Source organism: Gambusia affinis, linkage group LG05 (genome assembly GCF_019740435.1).
Source record: "Gambusia affinis linkage group LG05, SWU_Gaff_1.0, whole genome shotgun sequence".
NCBI classification, from domain to species: Eukaryota; Metazoa; Chordata; class Actinopteri; order Cyprinodontiformes; family Poeciliidae; genus Gambusia; species Gambusia affinis.
Window position 1 is genome coordinate 14,024,358 of NC_057872.1, and position 25,793 is coordinate 14,050,150.

Below are 25,793 nucleotides of genomic sequence, written 5' to 3' on the forward strand. Positions count from 1 at the left end.
GCTGCTAATTTATGTATTCATCACTTTTGCTACATGGGATGCTTTGTTTGTCGATGTGAAGCTGTAGCTGAATAACTTCCAGGATTCACTGGAGCCTGCTTCTTTATTGGAAATGGTTTTATTTAAATATAAATATGTGTACAAAGGTACAAGCAACAATAGCTCATTTCTAGCAAATAAAATTCTTAATACATTAATATAAGAATGAACAAAGAAATGGCAATTAGTTGTGTTCAACTGAAAGAAAATGAGCATTTCAACTGCATTCGATGATTGAACAACTCCGATGTGAAATTCTGTGATAACCACGAAAAAAAACAAACAAACAAAAAAACCAACAAAAGACAGATTACATATGTATATAAAGATACTTTACAATAGAGCAGCTCACAAGCTGTACTTTAAGGCTTATATAAAATATAAAAATAAAAGACAAGCAATGATGTTGGCCTCCTCTCTTTCAGCAACATTTTCTTCTCTCGTCAGACTGCCCTGGCACTAACTCGCATAGACAAATGGCAGTACGGAAAACATCCAGGTCGTGAGACGCAATGGGATTGGGTGCGGAGAATCCGATACGCTCAAACAGGAAATGGAGATGAATATAAATGCTGAAAATTTGTCACAAGACACATCGTTTGCATGCAACAGAGAGAGAGAGAGAGAGAGAGCAAGAGCCATTTGTACAGATGCGCAGTGTTTCAGGGTAGTACTGGTTCTTGTAAACATGTTGAGACAATTCGATTGAGTTGTAAAACTTTTAAACGGTCCACTTTAGGACCACGACTGATGCATCACTTATCCCATCTAAGCCTCCAGAAGTTGACGTCACGTTCAAGTGTGTTTAATGTTCAAGATTGCCAACATTTCCCTCAACACCACATTTGATTGTTCTTTTAAGATCTTATCATTTGTTTTACAATCAGAAAACAAAGTTGTTTCTTTTCCCCAGGCGTTGGCCCGTACTTTTCCCTATACAGTTCTTTCCATCTTTGGAATTTCGTGGGCTAACCTTGTCCAACTTGTACAACATAGTTAATATATACTGTACACACATTCTCCTTGAATTTCTGTGTTATTCTCTGGCGAACAACACTTCAATGTCCAAAACCTGTTATTATCATAAGACGCCTCAGGAACACAGCTAAGTTCAGATGTATTTCGGTGATTACGCCTCATACAATACGGCGCCTGCAGCACTTGTTGGTCAGTACAGCTAGCCTGTTGTGCAGTATAGAATAAGTCTGTCTTTGTCAATAGCTGTCTTTTGTTAATGATAGAAACACAAATGTGCTTAGAATTGCTTTCGCATGCCAACAAGACACCAAATGACAGACAATAAAAGGCTGTTCATATTGTTTTTTTTCTTTTTCCTTGAACATGTTTTAGCTTTGTGAGATCTTCTTTCCCAGTCTCCATGAGGTCATTTTTGACATTTAGTGTTGACTCAAAGTTAGGTACTGGAATGCAGGTTAAAGGATATGCCAGCTGAGATGGAGCATTGTTCCAGTTGGCCATTTTCATGTTCAGAAAATTAAAACCTGGTGAGGTATCACACAATGCTAGATTTTCCATCTTGGCATCCATCACAGGTTATCCCAAGACTGTCCACGCAAATCCTTGCAGGACCGTGTGAGTAAACAAAGTCTCTTTTCATGTTAGTTCAACCACAAATGTGGTATCTACTCACTTCTATTTTGCTGTTAATATTTTTTCGGTTCAATCAGACATGAGTCTGCATGCGTTGAGTCTGCCGGCCGTAGTCAGACTGCTGGGAGGACACTTGAGAGGAGGCGTAGGAGAAACGAGATGAGCTTGATACCTTGCTGGCCTGATCTGATTGGTCGTATGCATCAACCTTCTCGTAGGAAGCTGGCTTGACATAGCTGGTGAAGGCACGACCGTAGGTGGCAGGAAGGTAGGCTGAGCCACTGTAGACGGGATCTGTGGGATATATGGCAGCTGTTTGGGTGGGCGACTGTGGCTGCTGCTGCTGGGCTGGTGGCTGCTGTTCATACGAAGATCGACTCACAGTATTAGTGGCGTATCGATGGGAGAACTCGTAGATACGAGGCTGAGAGCCATGCTGGCCGTACATGGGGCTTGGAGAAGGCAGCTGTGACGGTGTGTAGACTGGCCGGGAGTTGGGCACGTACTCTGAGAAGCCACTGTTGCGGATGTGACGGTCATCGTGGCCCCTGACATTGTAATATCCGTTGGTGGGGTCCTATGATTGACAGTGGGAATGCAAATCAGTAATGTCAAATATGTACAAAATGTTTTGTTCATGTGCAAAGGTTGAAAAAACAAAAATGTACATGGTCCTTTACAAAAATATTCACACCTCATGAACTTTTCCACATATTTTCATGTTATAACCACAAGCTCTTGTGTTGTCGATCAGTTTCACAGCCTCTGCAGCCTGAAGCAGATCTTCCTCCGGGTTCACTTACTATTGATGCCCCTTTTCAACTATAAGCTACTCAGCACAACTCAACACTCTACTCTGTTTTAATAGAGTAAGGAGATATTATTTATTGTCCCACGGTGGAAAACATTATGTGCAACAGCAACGTGATTTTCCACTAAAGCTATGTGATAGCTATGCTGTTTTTATTTGATGTTGGGCTGAAAATGCAACATCGCGGCAATGGTGGTAGGAGTTTCTCCAGCAATTGGTGGATTGCCTGTTTGATCCCCACTCTGTCAACCTCTGTCATTGTGTCCTTGAGCAAGACATCCCCCAGGGCAGCTGTGGCTATTATCCAGTCTATCAGATTGAACACCCCAAATTATTATTGACAGGATAATGAAATTATTGAAGTTTGTGGTCGCATAATAAAATGCGGAAAACGTATGAACACTTTTGCAAGACACTTTACTTGCCATACTGAAAGTGTCTTTTCAAGTCTTTTAAGTTTTACCTTGATGTCCGATCTTTCGTCATCCTCCTCCTCCAGGAGGTCACTGTGTTCTGTGCGAGATGTCCCTGGAGACTCGCTGCTGTTGGGAGCCTGAGGGAAGACCAAGCATTTCTAAAGAATTACAAGAACGAACAAGACCTTGCTTGAATAGGAACAAAAGAAAAGTTTGAAGTTTCTGCTTCAATGTTAATGTAACCCCTGTCTTTCTAGCTCCCATCACTGTCTGACACACAGAGAAGGTAAAAAAAAAAAAAATCTAACTTACCATTGGTTCTTTGACATCCTCCTCATCATCGTTGCCACGAGTAGCGTTGTGATCACTGTGAACAATCTGAACCCTGATATCACTCTTGGAAAGTCGAGTGCATCTCTTACCTGTGGGAATTCAAAAGGGTTTTACTTGACACACCATGGCAAATTTCTAAATTTACATATCGTTTTAAGTGTTTTAATATAAAGCCACAAGAAAACCTTCACTGTTCAGAAGAGAAAAACAAACAGTTTGATTTTAAGAGTTTCCTATCTTGCCCATACTGACCGTTGAGCTCACCTTTGCCTGTGTGTCGGCAGCAGAGGGAGACGAGTGTGATTACACAGATAAGCAGGACACAACCTCCACCTACTGCGCCGCCGACAATTATCAACATAGGGAGGGCCTCTGTAAAAAGAAAAAAAAGAGGGCAGGGGTGGATAGAAGAAAAGAGCTTATTTAGATGTCAAAAATGTGCAGAGCAAATGAGGAAAATTAAAGTGAAAGAATTAGAGAGACTTCATTCATTTGCCTTGCTAATCCCTTAAACCCACTATGGCTATAAATCCATAAACAGTACGCCTCAGTCCTCTCACAGCTTCAGTGGCATATGCTCATGTGGACAATTCGGCATCTTGCAGCATGGCTATTGTCTCTAATCTCTCTGACGGAAGGGTAACAAGGCCTGACATGCAATGAAGCAATAGACAGTAATCTAATTAGAGATTCCAGGAGATACTGCTGCCCCTTTCTCTGGAGACCCTCGCTCTGATACATTGATGTAAATTACTGTCGAGGACCTTATTTTTGGCGTTTGCTGCAGTGAAGGTTACCAGAGTCACTGCTCAAGTGGTACTAGTGGTTAATTTTAAGACCACTTCAGGGGATTTACTGCTTGATTTTTCTGAGCTTTTCTGAGCTATGATATGGTGATGGAGACTATAACCCCAACCACAAACATATTTGTTCCCTAATCGATCTACATATTATGGGGCAAACACAATCATTAACATACCCATCTACTCATTAAATGATATTCCCTTAGCTGAATTTAGCTAAGGCAAGTTAGGCATCTAGTTAGCTAGATGTTATTGTTAGATATTATCTAACTAGAACGTCTTTAAAAATCACGACAGAATCTCCAAAAATTGTTTTTATGATATATATATAAATTTATAATGGAAGACACTAGGTATGGCTGATTCATTTTGGTTATCATGTGCCACTTTGACTAAGTAGAAGCCATTTCATGACTTAATTTCATTGAGCCAGTTCTGCTCAAGTGATTTATGAGTCATAACTATTGTAATATCACTGTAACCTTTTGTACAGAGCTGCTGTCAGTGTTTACCTTGCTCCTTCAGTGTGACCAGGGCAGTGCCGGTGCCAAAGCGGTTCCAAGCGGTGCAGTTGTACCGCATCTGAAAATCCTGCACCAAAGTCTCAGACAGGACAAGAGAGGAAACGACCCCATGGTCAGTGGTCACAGTTTGCACCGAGTATCGACCGGAGGAACCAGAGGATAGACTCATGTCTCCAAAGGTCCAAACCTGTGGAGGGTAAACAATGGGTAGTAAATTGCTTTTTTTGTGACGAATCTCTCAGCAAATGACCAAAGCAAAGGCATGCACACTTGTTTATAGATCTCCGCCTGCCACTGACAGAAAACCAGTTTATCTGTTTGTTCTGCTTTCCCTCTGCTGACCTCCAAGGTGTTCTCTGGCTGACATGGCTCATAGGCTCATGTTTAAGCTACCATCCACGTCTGCCCTGCAGGTGAGGCCTAAAGAGGGTTAGGAGGCTGCACAACAAAATAAGGCTCCACTCTGCTGTCTCCACCATCAGGCCAGCAGGGCACCTGTCTCTCATTCCTTCACACACCCTAATTATTCTCTTCCAACCCAGCATACCTTCAGCAGTTCAACAGGGTCAGCTAGGTGATGCCCCTTGGGCTGCTAATTGAATGTAGTTTGGCAAATCCTGTAAAAACCTCGTCGTCTGAAACTCCCCTAACTCTGCAATCCTTTCAGCCTCTCTGCAATTACAGTCATGAATGTGTGTGCCCAAGTGCGTATCTTTTAATAAGTGAAGTAGAGGTGTGTTGAAGCAAAAGTGCAATGCTGAGGTCAAGGCTAGCATTCCTCTGACTGCTCTCTCATTTGGGTGTGGCAAAGAGGAACATTTCAGTGTGTTATCCCTCCAACAATGAGAATGTGAACCACAACACAAGAAAAAAAAAGCTTGCTTACAATCTTATCAGGTGGAGGGCTGCTTCCCACCCGGCACTCGAGTTTGCCCTTGGCGTGCTTGACAGCATGCTGCGTTCCATCTGCTGTGATGATAGGTGGACCTGGTGAGAAAAAGAATGATGGACAGAGAAGACATAGAAAAAGGAATGATTATTTGGTTAATAGCAAAAGCAACCACAAAAAACTTCTATTTTTAGTGTTGCTAAAAAGTATTTTTGGCTTTATTATTGGGTCTGTCAGAAATGAAAAATGGCAGAACTTAAATAAATCCCTTTATGATGTTTGTGTTTATGTATGCTAACATTAGCAAAGTAGCATAACTGCTACAGGAATCTAGAAAAGAGACAGATAGACACTGCAATGCAACCAATTTAGTAAACTTTGTCAACTACTCCAGTGAGCCAGTGGAGTATTTTTACATAGATCTTGTAGATGATGTGTCTTTAAATGGGCTGTGTGCGCCAGAGTTTGTCTTCTGTGTATCCACTAAATTTACTGAAGTGGCCTGTTCACTGGGCTCTCAAAACAAGCTGTAACAAAGTTGCTGAGCATCCAGAATACTGCTGCAAGAGTTCTCTCTAGAACCAGGAAATATCACCAAATTAGTCCAGTGCTCAGATCTGGCTTCCTGTTGCCTATAGAATACTTTAAAACAGCTCTATTTGTTTATGAGTGCCTTTGTGTTCTAGTGCCAAACTTCATCTCTGATGTGTTGGAGCCCTATGAACCAGCTTGGTCTCTGAGAATGTCGGGTCGTGGTCTCCTACTGATGCCCAGAGTTGGAACTAAACACCGCAAGGCTGTATGTCAGCAATATGCTTGTAAAGTCTGGAACTGTCTTCCTGAAGAAGTGAGACAGGCCTCGACTCACTCTGTCTTCAAACAATACATTTTTCTGTAAAGCACTTTGAACTGTCTTGTACATGAAATGTGCTATACAAATAAAATTTGCCTTGCCTAGTACTCCATCTACCTGCCCTAATAAATTATTGGTAACCAGAGTTTGACCGCATGGTACCTGTGATATTTTAACCTGCCCAACAAAGCATTAACTTTTCACCTACCCCCTTTTTTCTTTTATTTGCAGTGCTCTTAATGAAAAAGCATGAAAAAATAATCAATTTGTAATTTAAAGAAAAGTTACTGAAAAAAAAGTTTCAGAAAAAAAGCTTAAAAGTACAATTTGAAAATGTCAAAATATCCCAAAGTTTTACTACGGAACAATACATTGTGACTGTGCCGTCATTTTCTGAAAAAGTCATTCACCATTTACTGTTAGAGTGACATCTCTTTCTGCGACTCCTATACGAGGAACAATGGCCTTGCAGGTGTATGTTCCAGCATCCTCCTGGGTAACAGCCTTCAGCTGCAAGGTGTTACCATTACTGAGCACCTGGTGAGAGATCCAGAAAGACAAGTGAGAAATGTGTTAGAAAGAGAAAAAGCAAAAAATGAGGCAGCGGAGGGAAGAGGCAGACAAAGGAAGTGCAAGCCTTCATCAGGGGCCCCCTCATTGCAGAGGCAGTGCAGAGGTGGGCTGACCATTGTAACAAATGCTGGTGGTTGGAGTTTAATTTCATTGTGAAGAGCTTTAATCACAGCATTAAGCACTCCAGCCACCGCTGAGTGACCGTGCTGCTGGGGAGATTGTTGTAATTAAACAGTGGGGACAGATCGTGGCATACTATGTGTGAGTGGGCCCTAGCCTTTGGAGCTCCTACACTCACTCACTCCTTAGCTCATTGATCCTGTCATTCCATCAAGCTGTGATTAATCCATTTATCCCCACTCTGTCCTCCTCCCGCCTTCTCCTCGTCTTCACATCCTCCCTCTCACTCTCTCCATTTTATTTTATTTTTTCTTTGTATTTCAACACACTTACAGAGTAACCCAATTAATCCATTACTCATGGCTGTGTGAGGGACAGTGGCAGTGGGTGGATTAGAAAAATGCCTGCACATTTTGCTCAGAGTGGTTGAAAGTGTTCGTTCTGAGAGATGACGGCACTGCTTATTTCATCCAACAGCGGTCTGCGCTGGGGCTGCTTTCTCCAGCACGGCTTCAGAAATTATATTAGTGGTCTGGAAAGAAGCTCCTAAGGGACGCCTCCTTTAATGGTGTGTGCAGCGAAAGACATTTACCAGAGTGATGTAAAGTTAAGATGGAAACTTCCCATTATTTCACCCAAGAAAGTGACTTTGAAGAGGCAGATTTAGATGCTTTACACCCAAGTCTGTTTTTAGATAACATAACATTATTTTTTTTTTTAATTCAGAACTCAGTTCACAAGCACTTTAACTATTCTAAAAAAAATTCTTGCTTCCTAATAAATGACAAAGAAATATTTGACAACTATGAGTGGAGTTCGGAAGCTATCCAGCAAAGAACAATCTACTATGATCTTGCAAAGTGAAGTTGGAACAGTTGGCTTCTTAACCCTCCCGCAGCTGCTGCTTCTGTTTCGGGGTTGCATATAGACGATCATTTACAGGACACACACATTGCGTGTAATTGTCACATCTGCCTTGCTTTTCCTGAATATGTCTAGCTGGGATTACGGGAAGGTTAAAGGTATAACAGATTGGTTTTTTTTTTATAAGGAATGAGTGCCTTACTTGCAGTAGATATTGCTCTTTGGGTCTTTGGGTTATGTTGTTACTTTGACTGGAAACATTTTCAGTTGTTCTGTTGTCACTATGTGATTCACTGGCAGCTTACTGCCTCCAACCTCAACTTACTGCGTTAATAATCATCAGGCTCTATCAAACTAGCCACCCACTTCAAACATGAAAACGGTTTATAGATTCACCAAATGGTATCTGTGCAAACTTCCATGTCGGCAGAATTTTAATTTTGTCTGCCCTCTCTCATATATTTATATGTTATCAATTTTATCTTATGTCAATTTTTCATGAAAGTGTTAAAAAATAAACAAGAAATTCTAACTAACATGAGTAGGTCAAAAATCGTAATATAAAATTATGTCCTTGCATATGAAATCACTTGGTGTTTTTACTTAAATGCAATGAAAACATGCTATTGGGTTGTCTAAAACATTGACAACCCAAATAGATTTTGGAAAGTTGATTTTTTTTTTTATTAATTGCTGAAAATCTGAAGGCCTGCCATAACTCTGAGTAGCTATTAGCATCAGCCTCTGGGACCAATTATTCTCGATTTATACAAACTGACCAAAACTCCAAATAAAAAATCCTTAAGCACTCCTTTAAGCCATTTTCTATTGAGCTAAAACAACAACTAAAACTCTTACATTTGTCAGAAACAAAGGAGAAATATAGATGCATCTTTTATTCAATGTCAGGGAAAATATGATCTTTTTGTAAACTGTGGGGCGACACTTAGACAGTAATTCTTTTTGTTTGAACCAGTTGTCGGCTGATTGATTGACCAACTGATTGCCTTAGACCTATGACAGCATGCCATGTGCACGTATTTGTCTGTATGAATCTGTCATTGGGCAGACAGTTTTCTGCCAGAGGCTCTATCCCTAAGGGAGCTAGCCGTGAGAGGTGTTGAAGATTCAGCCAGGAAAAAAGTGTTGGAAAAAGTGTGTGGGATTCATGCCTCTAGGCCATGTGCGAATGCTCCTCTCTGGAGGAACGTCGGCGTTGAAGTTTTACTATTAGGATAAAGTGGCGACTTGTTTTCTGGGTTGACTTACCACGCTGGAGCCATGCTTTGTCCAAGCCAGGGTCAGAGGAGGGTTTCCAGTCCATGCGCAAGTAAAGGCTGCATCCATCCCTATGTCTACAGTCATTGGCTTGGGCTCTGACAGCAGTCTTGGGCCAACTAAGGTAAAGTAGGCAGTTTAAATCAACGAGGAACTACTTTTTATTGTTTGACCTTAAAATGGTCAAACAATAGCCAACTGTACCGCATGACATGCTCCTCCAGCAAAACTTACATTGCACATCGACCAGAGTGCTGACGTTGGTGCTGCCCACAGAGTTTGACACCTCGCAGGAGACTGGGTCGGTGAAATAAGAATAATCCACAGTCACCTCAAGGCTGTCCCCATTGGCTTCCGATATGGGCACTCCTCCTTTTGACCACCTTGGACATAGGAGTAATCACATTAAACTGCTGCATTCGTTCAGGAAAGGCAATTAGTCATGCTTATGAAAAAGACCATCAGCAGATTTAGGGATTGTGCCAATCAAAAGCTGCCAATTAAAAGGCCCATTTAGCCAAAAATGCTTTTTAAATTTTATCGTATATTTTCAAGCAACTCGGGTGTTACAAATAACTGAGTCATCATCAGACAGAAGTCTACCTGTATCCAGTGATCTCAGGGTTGGCAGATGCCGAACAGATGAAGAGAACTTTGGCGCCCTCTGTCACGGTCTGAGGTTGGACTGACAAGGTCACGGCAGGTGGATCTATGAAGACCAAACAAGTTCATGTTAAATATTTAGGACTAAAACCAGTAACCACACAGAAAACAATTCATGCAGTCTTCATTGATTTTTAAACATTTTTTTTTTTCAATGTTTTAAAAACTTTATGGACAGGTGCATGCAGGACTCACGCTGGACACTGATAGTGACTGAAGTCTGTCGTCCAGCGGGAGCAGCTGGGTTGAGAACCCTGCAGGTGTAGGTGCGTCCGGAGTCGCTGTCTTCTGGAATGATTGGAAGCATACTGACAGCTGCCTCCCTCTTCCCATCCTCCATTAGGGCCTACAGAGTTTGGACAACAATGGTGCAGGAACTTAGGAAGGAAAATCCAATCAATGTTGCACAAAACAAGTCAGTGCCTTATGACATTGCGGTCCAGTTCTTTGGAAAGTAATTTATTTTATGGTGCAGCACAGAAATATTGTGCTGCTCCTACATTTCTGAGTGTTCCCTGTCAGCGCTCCTTGTTTGTCATTATCTTTAAAATCTATTTACTGCTTGGAAATCAATACTTCTAAGTAAGTAAAGGTGTAGATTCTTAAGATCTGGCTCTCTTTCTCTCTTCTGCTTCTAATTCATGCTTAAAAAAAAACTCCACTGGGCACAGCAATGAAGTGCTTTGCAAAATGTTTATCTCCCTTCAACTTTTTCATATTTTGACATGTTACAACCACAACCTATATTAGGTTTAATTGTGTTTTTATGTGGGACTAACAGAAAATATTGCATTTATTGTAGGTCATAGAAAACAGATAGTTAGGTTAATAGAGATAATCTGTAAACATTAATATTAAAGTCTTGCTATGCATTCTAAATTGGATTTAGGTCTGGACTTTGTCTTGGCCATTCTAACACTAACACATTCTAACCCATACTTGATCTAAAGTAATCATTGCTATATGCCTGGTTGTTTATTATGTCTTTAGAGTCATTGTCTTGTAGGAAGGTGAACTTTCACTCCAGGTTTTCTTTCCCTCCATTTAGCTCCATTCAAATTCCCATCAACTCTGACCAGTTTCCCCATTGGAAAAAAGGATTTTCCCAAAGCGTGACACTGCCACCACCATATTTTCCTATGGCGATAGACATGTTCAAGGTCTTGGATGCATTAATTTCTATCATACACTTTTTTTGTTTTTTTCAGAATTTTTAATTTTGTTCACATCTGCCCAGAGCTGCTTCTTCGACCTGTTAGCTGTTTACCCTACATGACTTGCAATAAACTGCAGCTAGGGCTTCGTATAACTTTGTTTCAATAATGGCTTTATTCTCCCTTGAACTTTTTCAAGGGGAATATAAAAGTCATATTTTTGAAACGCACAACTTAAAGTCATTCTGTCAATGGATTTTCAAAGCCTAAGTGGTGAATGCAGCTCCTCCGGAGTTACAATTGGTCTCTTGCCTGCTTCTCTTATTAATGCTCTCCATGCTCAGTTTAAGTAGGTTTGCTACAATACGAGCTCCATTTTCAGATAATGGATTAAAAATTGCTCTGAGAGCTGTCAAAAAATTGGGAGTTTGTGTTGTAGGCTCTCCACAACTGTATCCCTGGCCTGTATCTATGATGCTGTTTGCTCTCTAATGCTCTTCAACAAACCTTTGAAACTCTTTACAGAAAGGTGGCTATGCTAGATTTTTTTAAGGGTAAGAATAAAGGGGACCGAGTACAAATAGATTGCAAACTGTTTTGTTATTGGTAGAAAATTATGAAAACCATACATTTTCATTTAGCTTTCTTTCATGTGAACCCCCCCCCCACAAAAGTATGTGGTAAAAATGTGCCAAAATTCAATGAAGCTCAATAGTTATAAAAAGGCGTTTCAAGCAGTGCACAGAGAGTTGGGAAAAATAACTGCAGCGGCCACAGAGGAAGGTATGCGTGTTTCTACATTGGGGTATCGGGGTTATGATCGTAAGCAGGAAGTGTCACAAATCGAGTGCGAGCTAAACCTTTTCCACTGACAGCCAAATCAATGGAGCAGGTCTTTCACTTCCTCGGCCCGACACACAAAAAGCATTTTTATGCTAGATCAAATCACATCACTCTCTGTCACCAACACTCACTCGGACAAAGCCTTGTCCAGCCCTCCACCCTCTGCCTCAGTTTGAAAAAATTGACCGATATTTGCTTCATTTTGCACAAAGCCGCCTCGTGATTTAAGTGAATATTGATGGCCTTCTCTGTGCCTCTTTCCCTCTTCAATTCCTTACATCTCATATCCTCTCACGCCCTCACCCCTCTGATCCTCCACCCCCGTTCCACCTCTTTCTCTCTCTGCAGGCTTTCGCTTCCTTAAATGTGGCGTTTAGCGTCGTTTAGCGTGGTCAGGGAGCATGAAAAATGTGACACTTTCCCAGCCGCGACCGGCTCACGCTCGGGCGCATCCCCATTGTGTCTCTACATTGTTGTGGGTGATTTCTCCTCTGCAGAAGCTCTACTGTATGAAACGCTCATGCCTGTCTGAGCTTTGGCATGCTCCAGTTATGCTGTAGTGTGGCTGCATTAGCAAGCAAAAAGAAGGGGGGTGCAGGGTGAGATGGAGGCATAAGAGGCGAAGGTGGGGGTCAGGAATGAGTGATAAAAATGGGAGGGGGGATTGCAGAGAGCACATAAAGAAATCCTCATGACTGAAGGGAAGTAATAGATAAAAAAAGAAAGATTGGAAGAAATAAAGAGATTGAGAGTCATACCCCTGAGAGGAAATATCTTTGTTTTGAATACTTTTGCATGTGTTCCTCTGCAACTATTCCATTCTACAAGATTGCGCGGGCGGTTAGCGACTAAGCCCACTCTTGCTGTACCTTGGAATAAATCGCTGTCTCCATGACCTCTCCATCTCTGTACCAGGTGATCTCAGCTGCAGGTTTGGCTCCCGAGGCTCTGCAGGTAAGGTTGTGTGGTGTGTGGGCCTTCAGACGAACAACGGGGCCGCCTTCCACCACGGGGTCAGAGGGTGGAACTGTGGAGCAGAGCAAAAACATACCACTCAGAAACAAAACAACAAGATCCAGGCGAGTACACAGCCAGGCTGATGCTTGCTGTAGCTTTTAGCTCAGTATCGTTGTATGACTATATCTTCTTACTGGCGAGCGTCTGTTAACAAGGTGTAGCTTTATACAAGAGAAAAGACCAAGAACAGTTGTTAGTTGGCGGCGGGGAAAGAAAAAGAAACACTCAACCTTATTTATTTCCTTTCTGGGGACTAGCATTATTACTCTATTTGCTCCCACTGTTGCAGAGTGATGTCTCAGCCGAATTGCTTATTTGTTCATTTATTTGCATGGTTTCGCACGCACCACTGGCAAGCCGAGCGTGCCACCCCTGATGAAGGCGTCTATCTCCCCCGACCAATAAGAGAAGGCGTAAACATGGGGTTTGTGCTGGCCTTTCTCGCACCCTCCGCCGAACCAATTTCGCTGTGTGTATCTGAATTGTCAAAGGTCCTTCCGTTGCCGCTGCACGGACACTAATGGAATCCGAGCGCTAGGTGATTTTAATTTCCATGCCGATTCCCCTGACTGCACTCCCACCGTTGACTCCTTTGACTGTGCAGGATTGCTTTGGTCTCATCTGGCCACATTGATTTGTACACACACACACACGCACACACGCCTACACACGCATGCGGGCGGTTGCACACGCAACACAGGAAAGCCCTACTTCCTTTACAATAGTGACATCCTCACAAACAGCTAAACTGCATTTTGATTTTATTTCTGTGTGTTTTTCATAGACATGATGATCATGAACCACCAGCCAGAGTTTTTTGGGGCACTTTTCCTGGAGGGGTGACAGTTTTTCATTGATTTGACATACTATGTATTTTTACATAGGGAGAGCTGCAGACTGCTTTGCTCTGCGCAGCTGTGAAACTACACAGAAAGGTGGACAGATGAGCATTCACAATTTCTTTTTCTATTTACAGTGCCTTGCAAAAGTATTCACACCCATGTCAGACTTTATGTCATTGCAGCTGGAAATAAAATTTATTTTATTGAGATTTTATGTCCCACTATTATTAACCAATTGTGAAGTGGAAGGAACAATATACGTGGCTATCAGAATACTACACAAATAAAAATCGAACACATATTGTTTGTGTTTACATACATCTGAATTTCTGAAACTGAATTATTGTCCAATTTTCTATGAAACACATGATTGTAGTTTTCTGAGCTGTAGCTCACTGCAGTTCCTCCAGAGCTACCAGAAACCTCTAGACTGCTTTTCTGATTTATGCTGTTCCCTTTGGTTAAGATGATGTTTATGTCTTGGAAGGTTGTCAGTTTGTGCTGCAATTTTTCCAAATCTGAATCCTAACACTCCTTTAAACATCTAAACAACTGTCTCTCTAAGGTGTCTGGGGAGTTCCTTGGTCTTCATCATTCGGTGATGTTCTCTAACAAACCTGGAGAGAGCAGCTGTATATGCTGATGGTTAATTGCACACTGGTGGACATTTACTTACTAATAAGGTGACCTAAGAAGTCAGCAACATGGTTATATTGACTGTTTTTAGAGTAAAGGGAGATGAATACTATTTCAAGCTACGTCTTTGAGATTCTTGTGAAAATTTTCAACTGAAAGCATAACTTTTCTTTCACTTTGCTGCTTTGTGTAGGGTTATGACATAAAACACCTCCCAGAAGTAGACTGAAGCTGATTGAAATGTGGCAAGTTGTGAAAGCGTCGAGGGGGTTTGAGTACTTTTGTTCTGTTTCAGTTCTGAGTGTGACTTCTCTACCTAGCCAACCCAATCTCCAGTATTTGACGCTTTGCCTCCGTGGCAACAAATAAATAACAGAACGGCTGACATTGTGACACGATTTGCCGCAACTGCTCTGCATAAACTCATCCTTTGAGTTTCTCCCTCCTTATAAGGATTATTTGCTTGTGTAGTAACTTATAGACTATTGACAGGACTAATTAATGGAGTGGTATTCCTTTGCATGCCACCAGATGCCAGCAGCACCTAACCGACTCCCATAAGGTCTGTCACTTCTAATCCTCGCTACCCTGACCGTACCCCCCCAACCCCTCCCTCCACTACTGAATGTCTGTGTGAAGAAGTAGATCACTCACATCACGTTAATGTACAAAACCGCCCTGCGCTTGATAGATGTTGTGGCTTGCTGCAAAATGTGCTAACTGTGCAGATCTGGACCTTCAAGCAACTGTGCGAGTCATTTGTGACTGCAGCAATCACATTATCTTGGACCTGTACAGTCTCGATTATTGCCACTGAGAGTAAAGGCGTTTCCCTTCTTTTTTTGCTGAGCTTTGCTTGGCACTTCCTAAAGACGTGTTTGTGCAGTATACAACAAAATCTTATCCCAGTCTGTACAGAAGAAATGAATAAAATATACAAACGCTAAGTTTTAAACAACTTTATAGTGATGTGAAGTGTATTTGACACTTTATAGGTTTTTTTTGTTGTTGTTGTTTTTACTTTTTTGTCAAACTTAAAAGCTTCAGTATCAGTTTCGGTAAATGTTATTATCTTTCAAAAATAACCTGGGTAAACACTAAATGCAATTGTTAATTGATAATTGTATTCATTAAGGAAGAATGACAGTCCACATTAACCAGCCTTTATGTGAAAAAGAAGTAATTGCTTCATGAACTGGTTGTGTCACCCTTGGAGGCAACAGTTGCACTTAGATGTTTGTTTTTCATAGTTGTCATTTTGTCCCACTCTTCTTTGTAGAATTGGACACACTCAGGAAAGACAAATTACCTGTTTACATGAGGACTTAAAGATTTAAGTCTGGACTTTGACTAGGCCTATACAAACTTTTCACTTTGGTAATTTGCCAGGGCATTCTCAAATTTCTTTTTAGATCAGTGCATACTGCTTTTTGAGAACTTTTTGTCAATGTATTTTTTTAGACAGTTTCTATTTAAGTGTTAAACTAAGGATAGCTTGGATAGCTGTTTAGAACATAATTTTAAAACTGCATGTTTGATTTACTTTTTTTGTTGTGCGAGATAGGTTGGATTATCTCAAATGTCTATTTGTGACAAAAAAGACTAAAAAATGTAACAACATATAATCTGCTACCTAAAGCAGGTTTAAAAAGCATCCAAGAAAGTTAGGACATAGGAAGTGTGACCATTTTCTTGCAGGCAACTAAGACCAGAGTTAATGAACTGAATCCTGACACAGCAGACACATCATTGAGTTGAAGATCTGAATATCCTATAAAGTGATTTTTTTTTCCTGGAGTCTTGGAAATTACACTTGTCTTTCTGTCTTGGTGTTTTGTGATAAAGACACTCCCCTGATCCTCTCACCCCCCACCCTCTTCTCTTTCAAAGCTCTGCCAGCCTGCAGACCCTGGCACAAGAGCTGGCTGGGAGGATCATGAGTGAGCTGTGTATCTTACCTAGTACAGTGAGCTTGGCACGGTGGGAGCGGAGCGCTGCCTGTGTAGCCTGACACTCGTACACCGCGTCATCCGCCAACTCCGCTGAATCGATCAGCAAGCTGTGCTCGCCTGATAGCGGGTCGCCCATTAAGGAATAGCGCGTCCAGCCTGCATGAAGCCAGCACAGAGAATAGAGTTAGAAGTAAACAATTCGAGCAACAACAATCACATATTTAAAAGGAGTAAAAAAAAAATAACCAGGCTCCTGCTCTCAACAAAGGTGGGGGAAAAAAGAGGCGTAAAAGCTCTTTATAAAGCACAAGTGAAAAGCATACAGCACCTTACTGGGGCCAGGCATTTAACTGTTGTGTTAGCACAGTGGCATGAGGCTTGAAACACAACACGTAAGAGGGCTGCTGCATGAGGAGGTTGTCCTTTAAACACAGACACAATAAAGATGGGGTTGCTAAGGTCAAGAGGAAGCCTCTCTGCTTTCTCACTACGCTGCTACACATTTAAATGTCAGTGCGTGACAAAAGCCAATTGATTATCCACCTTCCTACCAGACTCTTAAAATGCTAAGCAACAAATTAAAGTTTGGTGTGTGCAGCGGGAGCCGATCTGTCAGCGGTGCGTTCTCCCCTCGCCATTCATTTGTGTAAAAACCCCAACGGCTGACAGAGAGGGAGCTGATTTCTAATGAGACCGGGCATTGATCGCAACAAGACCCGATGAGACACAGAGGACAATAAATACAGAGAGCAGGAGGAAGGAGGGGGCAACAGAAACAAGGGCAGTGACCGTACCTGGTAGGTCTCTCTCTCCACCCAACGCCAGGCCATCTTTGGTCCACTGGACCATTCCTCTGTAACCCACAATCACACAAGGCAGAGTCACGGACTGGCCATGCACCACCACCTGGTCCTGGGGCTGCTGGGAGAAGTAGGCTGCTTTGGTGGCTGCTGGAAGATAAAAATAAAAAGGACGATGTGAAAATCATTTCCCAGCTAATAAAATAGAAAAAACACAGAATCGGCCATCAGTTGTCTTATACTGAGGAATGCCAGTAGTTTTTATTTTTCACTTAAACAATTTTACACTAACAATAACAACACAGCTGGTTGACAAAGTATAGGTATTAATCACATACATTGAAAAAAGGACAAAGTTGCACTAAAAAAAAATAAAAAAATAAAGCAAACTGTTCTGGTTGAGGATCGGCGACATCATAAGCGATACAATAGATGGATAAAACTCTTCAGTTAATGGAGTGACTGATTTGACATGGGAGTCTGACAGCTTTCAAGTTGTATTAAAGTTAAAAACTGTCCCACCTTTTGTGCTAAAGTCAGATTGTGACTCTTCTTGTCATAGGAAACACAGTGATATCATCTGACATCAGTAAACAGTGAACATCAGTAAAATACAGATTTTTTTTAAACAGATTTTGATGTAGATTTTTTTTTTTTAAGATTTCTTGACTGTAGTGACCTTTATTTGTCAGTAAGTTGATGGAAAATTGGGTTGTGAGAGCTGGTCAATGGGTCCGGGACTATAAACCGTATCGGCCACATAGAAAGCCGAGGCCTCCGTAACCTGAGTTGTGCGCTTCACCCCTGTGCCACATTGTTCTCCTGATATAGATTTTAAATAATAGAAACATTTGAGTTCTAAGGGTTTCAAAGTTGTCTTAGGATCTAAAGTTTGACTGATGACATCCACAAGGTGAAGGAGCAATTTTTATTAGCGTTCAAGAGAGATTCTAAAGTTGCACTTAAGCAGCAAAAGAATTCAGCCTAAAATTGATTCCACTGTCACACAAGCCACAATGCTGCTGTAGATGGAGATGCTGAATCAGAAGTCAACGATCACAATGATCATTCTGTGATCATCTGAACCTTACAGCATGCTTTTGTGTTTTCACAACACCCGCAAGAGAATGAACATACCCACCTTGTGTAGGTTTTTTTTTCTTTATAAAGAATTCTAAGAAAAAGAGTCAGCAGTACCCCCATTATTTATTCAACTGTTTCAAAAGACCATATGGTTATATGCTTACTGACATGAAGAGAAAACACACCTCTGGGGAGAAAAATCTGCCACTCTTTAAATGTGCTTTTCTGTAAAAATGGATGTTAAACAATCAAAACTCCATTAAAGTTCCCGGGGGAACCATCCGTTTGAGCCTGCTGAAAGTCAGTGGAGACACCTGCTGCCGTCTTGCTGCTGTGTTTAAGCGAAAGCTGCACACCCTCCCTCCGGATTGGCTGGCTTGCCTTCACACACATGCCGAAGCGCAGCGTGAATATGGATACTTGGCTCCAACTGTTTGTGCCACTATGCTAAAGATTGAGTATTACAAATCCTACTGGCAGGGGAAAGATGGCAACACTCCAGAGGTAACTAATCCATAGGGGGAAGGTAGGTGGTGAGAAGGAAAGGAGAGGCAGTTGGTTGGTTATCTTCGCAGGGTGTCTGTGTGAGTTGGGAAAGGGACTTATAAAAAGAAGAAGAAAAAAAAACCTTCCCTCTTTCAGCGTCTCCACTTCTTTGTTGCACAGTGCAGAAAAGAAGGAAAGGGGGGATGAAGGAAGATAAAGACGGGTCCCATTCAGCCAGTGCTAAGCCCCCCCCCTTTTTAACTGCTTCTCTTGGTGGGAGCGCTTAAACAGACAGCCCCCCCCCCCTCCTCCAACCCCTTGCCTCCAATAGCAAAGAAAGCCACTGAAAGGAGGGCAACATACGGCGGCCAGAGACGCGCTATTGTCCCCTTGTCCCTCTCTTTTAATAGGCCTCTTCATTTCCAATCAATCCTGCTAAATGCAAGTTTAATAGCTTTTCAATAGCAGCTTTTCCCCCCAGAGGGTGGATGGGATTTTCTCTCAGTCTCACTCTTTTCTCTTTCTTCATCTCTTCTCACTCCATTCTCTGTATGTTTTTTTTTTTTTTTTAACTCCAGTTTGAAATGGAAGGGGACTTCCCAGATTGTTGGCACTGTTTATTCCCCACTCAATTACCCACTTCATCTCCGGGTGCACCCCGGACTGAACCTCACCCCTCTCCTCCTTCACCCTTTCAGCCCACCTCCCGCCAGTGTCACGCAACATCCCAATTAAAGATGCCAAACAGTGAGCTCATCAAGAACGAGAGTTCATCCCCAACACATCGTGGTTCTCAGCATCCCTCTTAAAACCCATTCTCACTTCCACCCATTGTCTCTCACTCCCCCCATCTGGCCCCAAGGAGGTGTTAATAGTTTATTAGGGGGGGAAAAAAAAACCCAAAAAGCATTCTAATATTCTCTCCTTGTGAATCACTTTTTTCAAAATGCGAGCGAGCAGTGGGTGCAAACAGGTAGGCAGTATGTGTATCACGCACTCTGGATCAAAAGAGGCCAATTTTAGAGCGTCAATGAGAAGCGTAGCGTCTTCGAGCTCAGTCTATTAGGCATTTACCGAAGGCTGGAATTTTCCCGTCATACTCTTAAAAAAATATCTCCTTTTTTTTTTTTCTTTGCATGTCCCGAACATGCTGCCTTTATGAGCTTCTGTGTGTTTCTTTTTTCTCTCCTTGCTGAGAATTCCCCCCCCCCATGCTTGCAGCAGTGCAAACATTGATTGCAATTAAGTTTCTCGCCCAGAATATCTAAATGTTTACAATGGGTAATAATTCACTTCATTGGTTGATTGTTAAGATGGATTACATGCATTGAATTGTTTCTCTTTACCGCGCCCACATACCATTTTTCATGCTCGCAAATGGCAATTAACGCCACACGCACACATATATGTGAAGCTATGCAAACATAAAGCGCAGAGCATGTGCTGTAGAGCGTGTTCTTTTTCACCCTATAAGTGATTCATGGCTCTCCAGATCCCTTATTGAAAAGGCTGAACAGAACATCTCGACTGGCTAATGACTCATGCCAGATTCCTTTAATTCCTCCTTGCTGAATTAGACAATTCTTTGACGGTGTATTAGCAGCTTAATTACATGAATACATTTCTGACGTGGGGGAAAAAGGAGCAGAACCAGACAAAGAATTGGTGGTGAAGGAGCAAGTAGAAAAAGTAAGATGTGGGTGTGAAGAGGCTTGTTCTCTGTGGGCTGCTGTGTCACGCACTTGTGCTCAAGTACACAAACACAGACTGCACTGCTCTGAGTGTTTTTTCCCCAAACTAAACATGGGGAGGATTAATATTGAAAAAACCCCTGAAATTTTTTTGAAACACTTCTGCTGTGCATCCATTCATCCATCCTTTTCTCAGAGACTAGGGTATCGGGTAACAGTGCCCCATACCCATAGGGTAGGCTACAACAGTCCAAGGGTTGCAGGTTTGATTCCCGCTCAGTCATTATTTACTTGGGCAAGTCACTTTACCTGTATTGCCTGCTGATGGTGGTCAGAGGAGCCCTGGTGCATGGCAGCCTCGCTTCTGTCAGACTGACCCAGGACAGCTGTGGTTATTATCCGGTAGCATGGCATCATTAGCGTGTGAACATGTTTGCAATTGAATGAATCACTGAATGTACTGTAAAACTCTCTGGCGTCTACTGACTTGAAAAGGTGCTAGATAAGGTCCATAGTAGTGTAAAGCGGATTGGAGTCCTCGTATTTGATAAAGCTCTATACAACGCCGGAGCCACAAAGAACTGTCAAAATCTAGTTATCAAGCTACCGCTCTGTCGTACTACTGTTGATGAAAAGGACAGCATGATGTACCATTCCAAGGTCTCATTATTTCAGTTACGATCTATTTCTTGTGGCCATAGATAAAGGTTGAAGCATTGATGGACCAATAAACAAAAGCTTTTCTCTGGTGGTCAACCTGGAGCATTTGCAGAATACAGCAGGTGAGGCTCCAATCTAAACTGCTTCATCCTGCAATGAAGAAGATACCTGACCTGACCGTCAGACTGAAAGGAGCAATCCACTGTTTTCTAGTTAAGAACTATGGCCTCATACTCAGAAAACATGACTCTCATCCTGGCCACTTCAAATTCTGCTATCAACCAATCTATTGCTTCCCAAAGACTACGGCTGTAAAATGCAAAAAGCACTACATCATCAGTATGAATAAGAACATTAAGTTCCCAAAGCAGACATCCTGTTTGTTATGTGCCTCCCTCAAACAGGGTAGGAGAAAAACAGCATCCCTGGTGAAACCAAAGCACACTGGGATCAAGATCGACTTTGTGCTGAGAATCGGTTTTCCATATTCCTGCATCACCCTTTCAAATGAAGGCCCTGCGGGACACATTGGTGAACTTCCTCAGAACTATAATACACATGAGGACTCGACAACCAAACTTCCATGACCCCCATCAGCAACATAATGAAGTTGAAAAACTGGTTCCTAAATTCACTGCACAAATAAAACATCTGTAGCAGATATTAGTTTAATAGGCTACCTTACGAAGGTGAAGATGTGTAAGGGTGATTATAGTTATTCATGCTCACTTCAACATTACATCCTGCAAGATCTCAAAGCAACAAAATTTATTGCATTCATTATGTTTCTGTCCTTGTTTCATGTCTAGTGTGTGTTTTTCATCTCCTGGCAACAAGGTCAATGCACGGGTGGTCTGTTAAATTTTAATCCGGATTTCTTAAAATGGAATATCATTCCACACTGCCCGATACACATGAGACCAAGTTTATGTGGATTTCTGGCTGATGGTAAGAGCCAGCTATGTTGTTTTTTTTTTTTTTTCTTTTCCCCTTCTTGAGAAATGTGCTGTGTTTTTATCTGTTTCTGCAAGCATGCATCTGAATATGTGAATGAGCATGTAGGACAGGACATGCGTTAATATGGACATCAACTTGTCAGGCACCAGCGGGCACATTTAGCGGATGCTTTGACACACTGACTTTGCTGTCACATGGTTGGAGCTAAGTGCAGCAGAGCTTCCTCCCAGACTTGACCGTCACCTGCTAAAGAGCTTTACGTTGACCCCGTCACTCGCCTGCACTCCCTCTTTCAAATCATCCGATACGTTCAGATTAAGAGGGATCAGGACAAGATGGACAGATGTCAGCAATGATCTGTTCGACGCTGGACACGTGCCTTGATCAAATTAGACTTTCTTTCTGTGTGTAAGCACAAGCAGCGATGCTAAAAACAGGAGGAAGAGTTAATGGCACTGGAGATGACCTTTAGAGAAAATATAAATCCAACACACATAGCACATTTACTGGCAAGTCACCACAGTAACTGCTGGATGTAAAAATGCACCCAAGGCTGTTAGTTAATTTAACAGGAGGCCATGTCCTTCAAATAAACCACTAAGTAATACAAGACTTCACTCCCTGTTCATATTTCCCTTGTTTTGCATCAACACTCGGCTGAATACATTTCCGAGAGAGATGCTCCGTCTCGCCCAGCCATTTCACTCTATGACCTCAATCAAATTCAGTTCAAGGAGGCCAATTGCCACAATCTGGGGTCTGTAGATACAAGTGCTACCCAGTTTTAATGGTTGATGTAAACTGTGCTTCGGTAAGTCAAAATCTTTTTTTTTAAATGTCAGGAAAGCGCTGGGAGACAAGGGTACAATCTACCCAAGCTCGATTTTTCCATAAAAAAGACAAACATAAAAATATGAGACGGATAAAGAGGACTCTGGAAAACAGCAATTGGTGGGAAGAGAATCTTTTAACTTGGAATAAACAACCTTTTTTCCTAAATGGTATCCATTGTGCCTTGTCTAGATAAGGTTTCTAAATCGAGCTGGAAAAGGGGAACTCTGCGTGGAATTATTATCCCTTTGTTTTGAGCTGAGCTCTTTTGTCTTTCTTTCCCTGTGTGAATGCACTTGTGTGTATATGCGTGTACAAAGCAGACAGTCGTACTGAGCGGCTGCACCAAAGAGTCCCAAAGGGGAAACTGCACCCATCTCATATTTGATCTGGCTACTAAGCTCATTAGCGTGACTCCTACAGAACTTCTGAGAGCTAGGAGGGGGCTAACAACAGATACCACCCACTGGCTTACAGCAATGTGGCACCAAAAACACATGAGCTCAATGTGTAAGAACCTCTGTTCTTTCCTTCAGCTTCGGATTGTCACAGACAGCTTCAGCTTGCGTCTTTGCAGACGGCGTTGTCTCTAATAGTGCCCATGCAGACTCAGTTCTATCCCTTTCTCTCCCACGCTGCATTCCAACTAACCCTACCACCCACCCTCCCGTTCTCACTATCTTCTCTCCCATTCTGCGTTTTTGTGCCCAAATTGCACTCTAACAGCTTTTTAAGAGCTGTTTTGCCAGAGTTTAATCCGCCTACCCTCCCCTTTCAGCCTTTATTCCATTGTGAAAATCTTGGCTCAGGCCCGGGTGATTTTTAGAGAGTGGACCAGTTTATCCACCCGCCAGAAAACCACTCACCCCCCGCTGCTCTACTGATACCCCCACCCAGGGCAATTTCCTCCAGTCCTACATCCATCTACAATCCATTGCCATCCTCTCACTGCTCTGCTTACCACGCATATGTCTGCAGCCAGTGAGGCATGATCCCTGAAATCAATGGCTAGCAGACCCTCCTTGAACATTATATAAGGTGTTACTAATTGTTGATTTGTTTCTCTTGGGCTCTGCTGCCATCGCTCTGCCTTTCTAGACTGTCAGCTGTCATCTTCTGCCAGACTCCCCTAAAACATTCTCTACCTCTTTGCCGTCTTTGAATTTGTGGTGTGAAAATCACAGGGGTTTGTGTCAGCTTGTCAACACAACACTCAAGAAAGCAGGTTAGAAAGGGAGCAGCAGGGGGGGAAAAAAGAAGCCATATGTTAGAAAGATAAAAAAATAAATAAGGCAAGGTAAAAATGGAAAAAAGTGGGTTTCTGTCAACTTGTAGTAGCAAAGGAGCAAGTCAGAGGCAGGTGGTTGTGGTGCAGCAGGGGGGCGATTGATGGAATGCTGTAATCAGCCTGTCTCCAAGGCCGTCACCGCGAGGCTTTTCCCCGCTGCGACAGGGCGCTGCACACATCAGGGCAGCAGTGAGGCTGATCGCACGGGCGAGCAGCCGCAGACTCGCACACTAAGTAGCTGCTCCAACAGTTTGCAGTGGATAGTGAAACAGAGTGGTATGCATGCAAGAAGAAAAAGTGAAAAAGGAGGGTGAGGTGGGGTGGTCAAAGAGTGCTGATGTGACACAGTCAGCATGTGAGCGCATGTGAATGATTCGCGCAGTCACCGTGCTGCAGTGTCTTGACAACCTGCCACGCGTATATGCACGATCACCCTTGTGGTCCCGTATCTTCAGGGTTTTGAGTAGGCAGAAGCGTCTCCTTCTGCATAATTCTAGTATGGCTTTTAAACACCCCCCCCACACACACCCTTTCTTCCCTTCAAATACACACATACTAAAGCCCCGAGCCAGAGAGCTGAGAGCTGACTCCGTGCAGACAGATAGCAAGCGACTGGCTGGCTGGCTGGCTGGCTGGCAGCAGGACAGGAAACAAAAAGCCATGTGAAAAAAAAAAAAAAAAAAAAAAGCGGGAAGAAAGAGGAGAGGAGGGGGTCTGCGGTGGTGGTATGAAATTGTCTGTACACATCAGCTTGCTGTGTTGACAAGATGTTGATTGAGCTAGTCTTGTCATTTCGCTCCTGCTCACCCCCTGGTGTTTTTCTCAGCAAGACAGCTGCTGGCTGGATGTGTGTCACAGTTCCAGCCCTTTTCCACCCTCCACCCCCCTCCCTGCATCTTCCCTCTACTCCATTCCAGTTTCTCCTCCTCTCTCTCCCCCTTTTTTTTATTTTTTATTTTTACCAGTGCTTGGATGGAGGAACTTTCACTAGAATTTACTGTGCTTTTAATCATTATCTTCTTGTGTTTTTTATTTTTTATTTTTTTTATTGAAACCCCTGGTTTAGTGTATGTGCAATAGCTAACATGGTGGATAAAACGGTGCACATGTGGTCGAGAGATGGCTCAGAGATGGAAAAACAATTGGGACTGTCCACAGGCAATAAGTGAAAAAAGCTGCTGCATTGGACTTCCAGGCCAGGTGGGGGCCACCAAGAGCATTTGACTCAAGTAAAATATAAAAAAAATCTAAGCGATTCAAATATGTAGCTTGTTAAGAATCAGCTGAAATTTTGGTTTTTGAGGAGCAAATTTTAAGAAATGTAAAATTTGTAAAAATTTTCGCACTACTGAAAAGAATCTTAAATGTTGCTCATAACATAAGTCATATTTCACACCAATGCAAATGCAAATGCAAATGAAAAACAAAAAAAGAACAACAAAAAAACACTAAAGAAAGCATAATTGAGTACTCTTTTCCAACTACAGATAGTTAAGATACAGATAAAGATACAGAAGTGAACTAATCTCTATCACTTATTATTGTTGCTATTTATTTAGTAAATAAAACCGGAAATTTGTGACACAAAACAAATTCTGCTTAGGGCCCCCAATTCATTCTTGGGTTGGCTGTGATGACGGGCAAAACAAGTTAGCATACAATAAATAAATAAATAAATAAATAAATAAATAAATAAATAAATACAGATGAAAAACTCAGAAGAGATTTTTTTTTAAAGTAAATTACATTTGTCTTTATGTCTCATATTTTGCTATT

At 42.1% G+C, this 25,793-nt stretch overlaps 1 protein-coding gene across 2 annotated transcripts in view; it reads right to left on the bottom strand.

Annotated features, from left to right (window-relative positions):
- Positions 1 to 99: 99 nt before the first annotated feature.
- The window catches only part of kirrel3l (kirre like nephrin family adhesion molecule 3, like), a 44,118-nt gene continuing 18,424 nt past the window's right edge, over positions 100 to 25,793 (bottom strand). Inside the window, exons 2-15 of one of the 2 annotated variants that reach the window (XM_044117516.1) lie at positions 17,016 to 17,171; positions 16,228 to 16,377; positions 12,644 to 12,801; positions 9,973 to 10,123; positions 9,718 to 9,823; positions 9,349 to 9,497; positions 9,106 to 9,233; positions 6,690 to 6,816; positions 5,424 to 5,524; positions 4,526 to 4,724; positions 3,475 to 3,582; positions 3,190 to 3,299; positions 2,925 to 3,014; positions 100 to 2,227 (exon numbers count right to left, since the gene is read on the bottom strand). In XM_044117516.1, the coding sequence (XP_043973451.1) occupies positions 1,724 to 2,227; positions 2,925 to 3,014; positions 3,190 to 3,299; positions 3,475 to 3,582; positions 4,526 to 4,724; positions 5,424 to 5,524; positions 6,690 to 6,816; positions 9,106 to 9,233; positions 9,349 to 9,497; positions 9,718 to 9,823; positions 9,973 to 10,123; positions 12,644 to 12,801; positions 16,228 to 16,377; positions 17,016 to 17,171 (2,237 nt within the window). In that variant the 3' untranslated portion in view covers positions 100 to 1,723. Of the gene's footprint in view, positions 2,228 to 2,924; positions 3,015 to 3,189; positions 3,300 to 3,462; positions 3,583 to 4,525; positions 4,725 to 5,423; positions 5,525 to 6,689; positions 6,817 to 9,105; positions 9,234 to 9,348; positions 9,498 to 9,717; positions 9,824 to 9,972; positions 10,124 to 12,643; positions 12,802 to 16,227; positions 16,378 to 17,015; positions 17,172 to 25,793 lie in introns of both variants that reach the window. The other variant, XM_044117515.1, reaches the window with a different exon arrangement.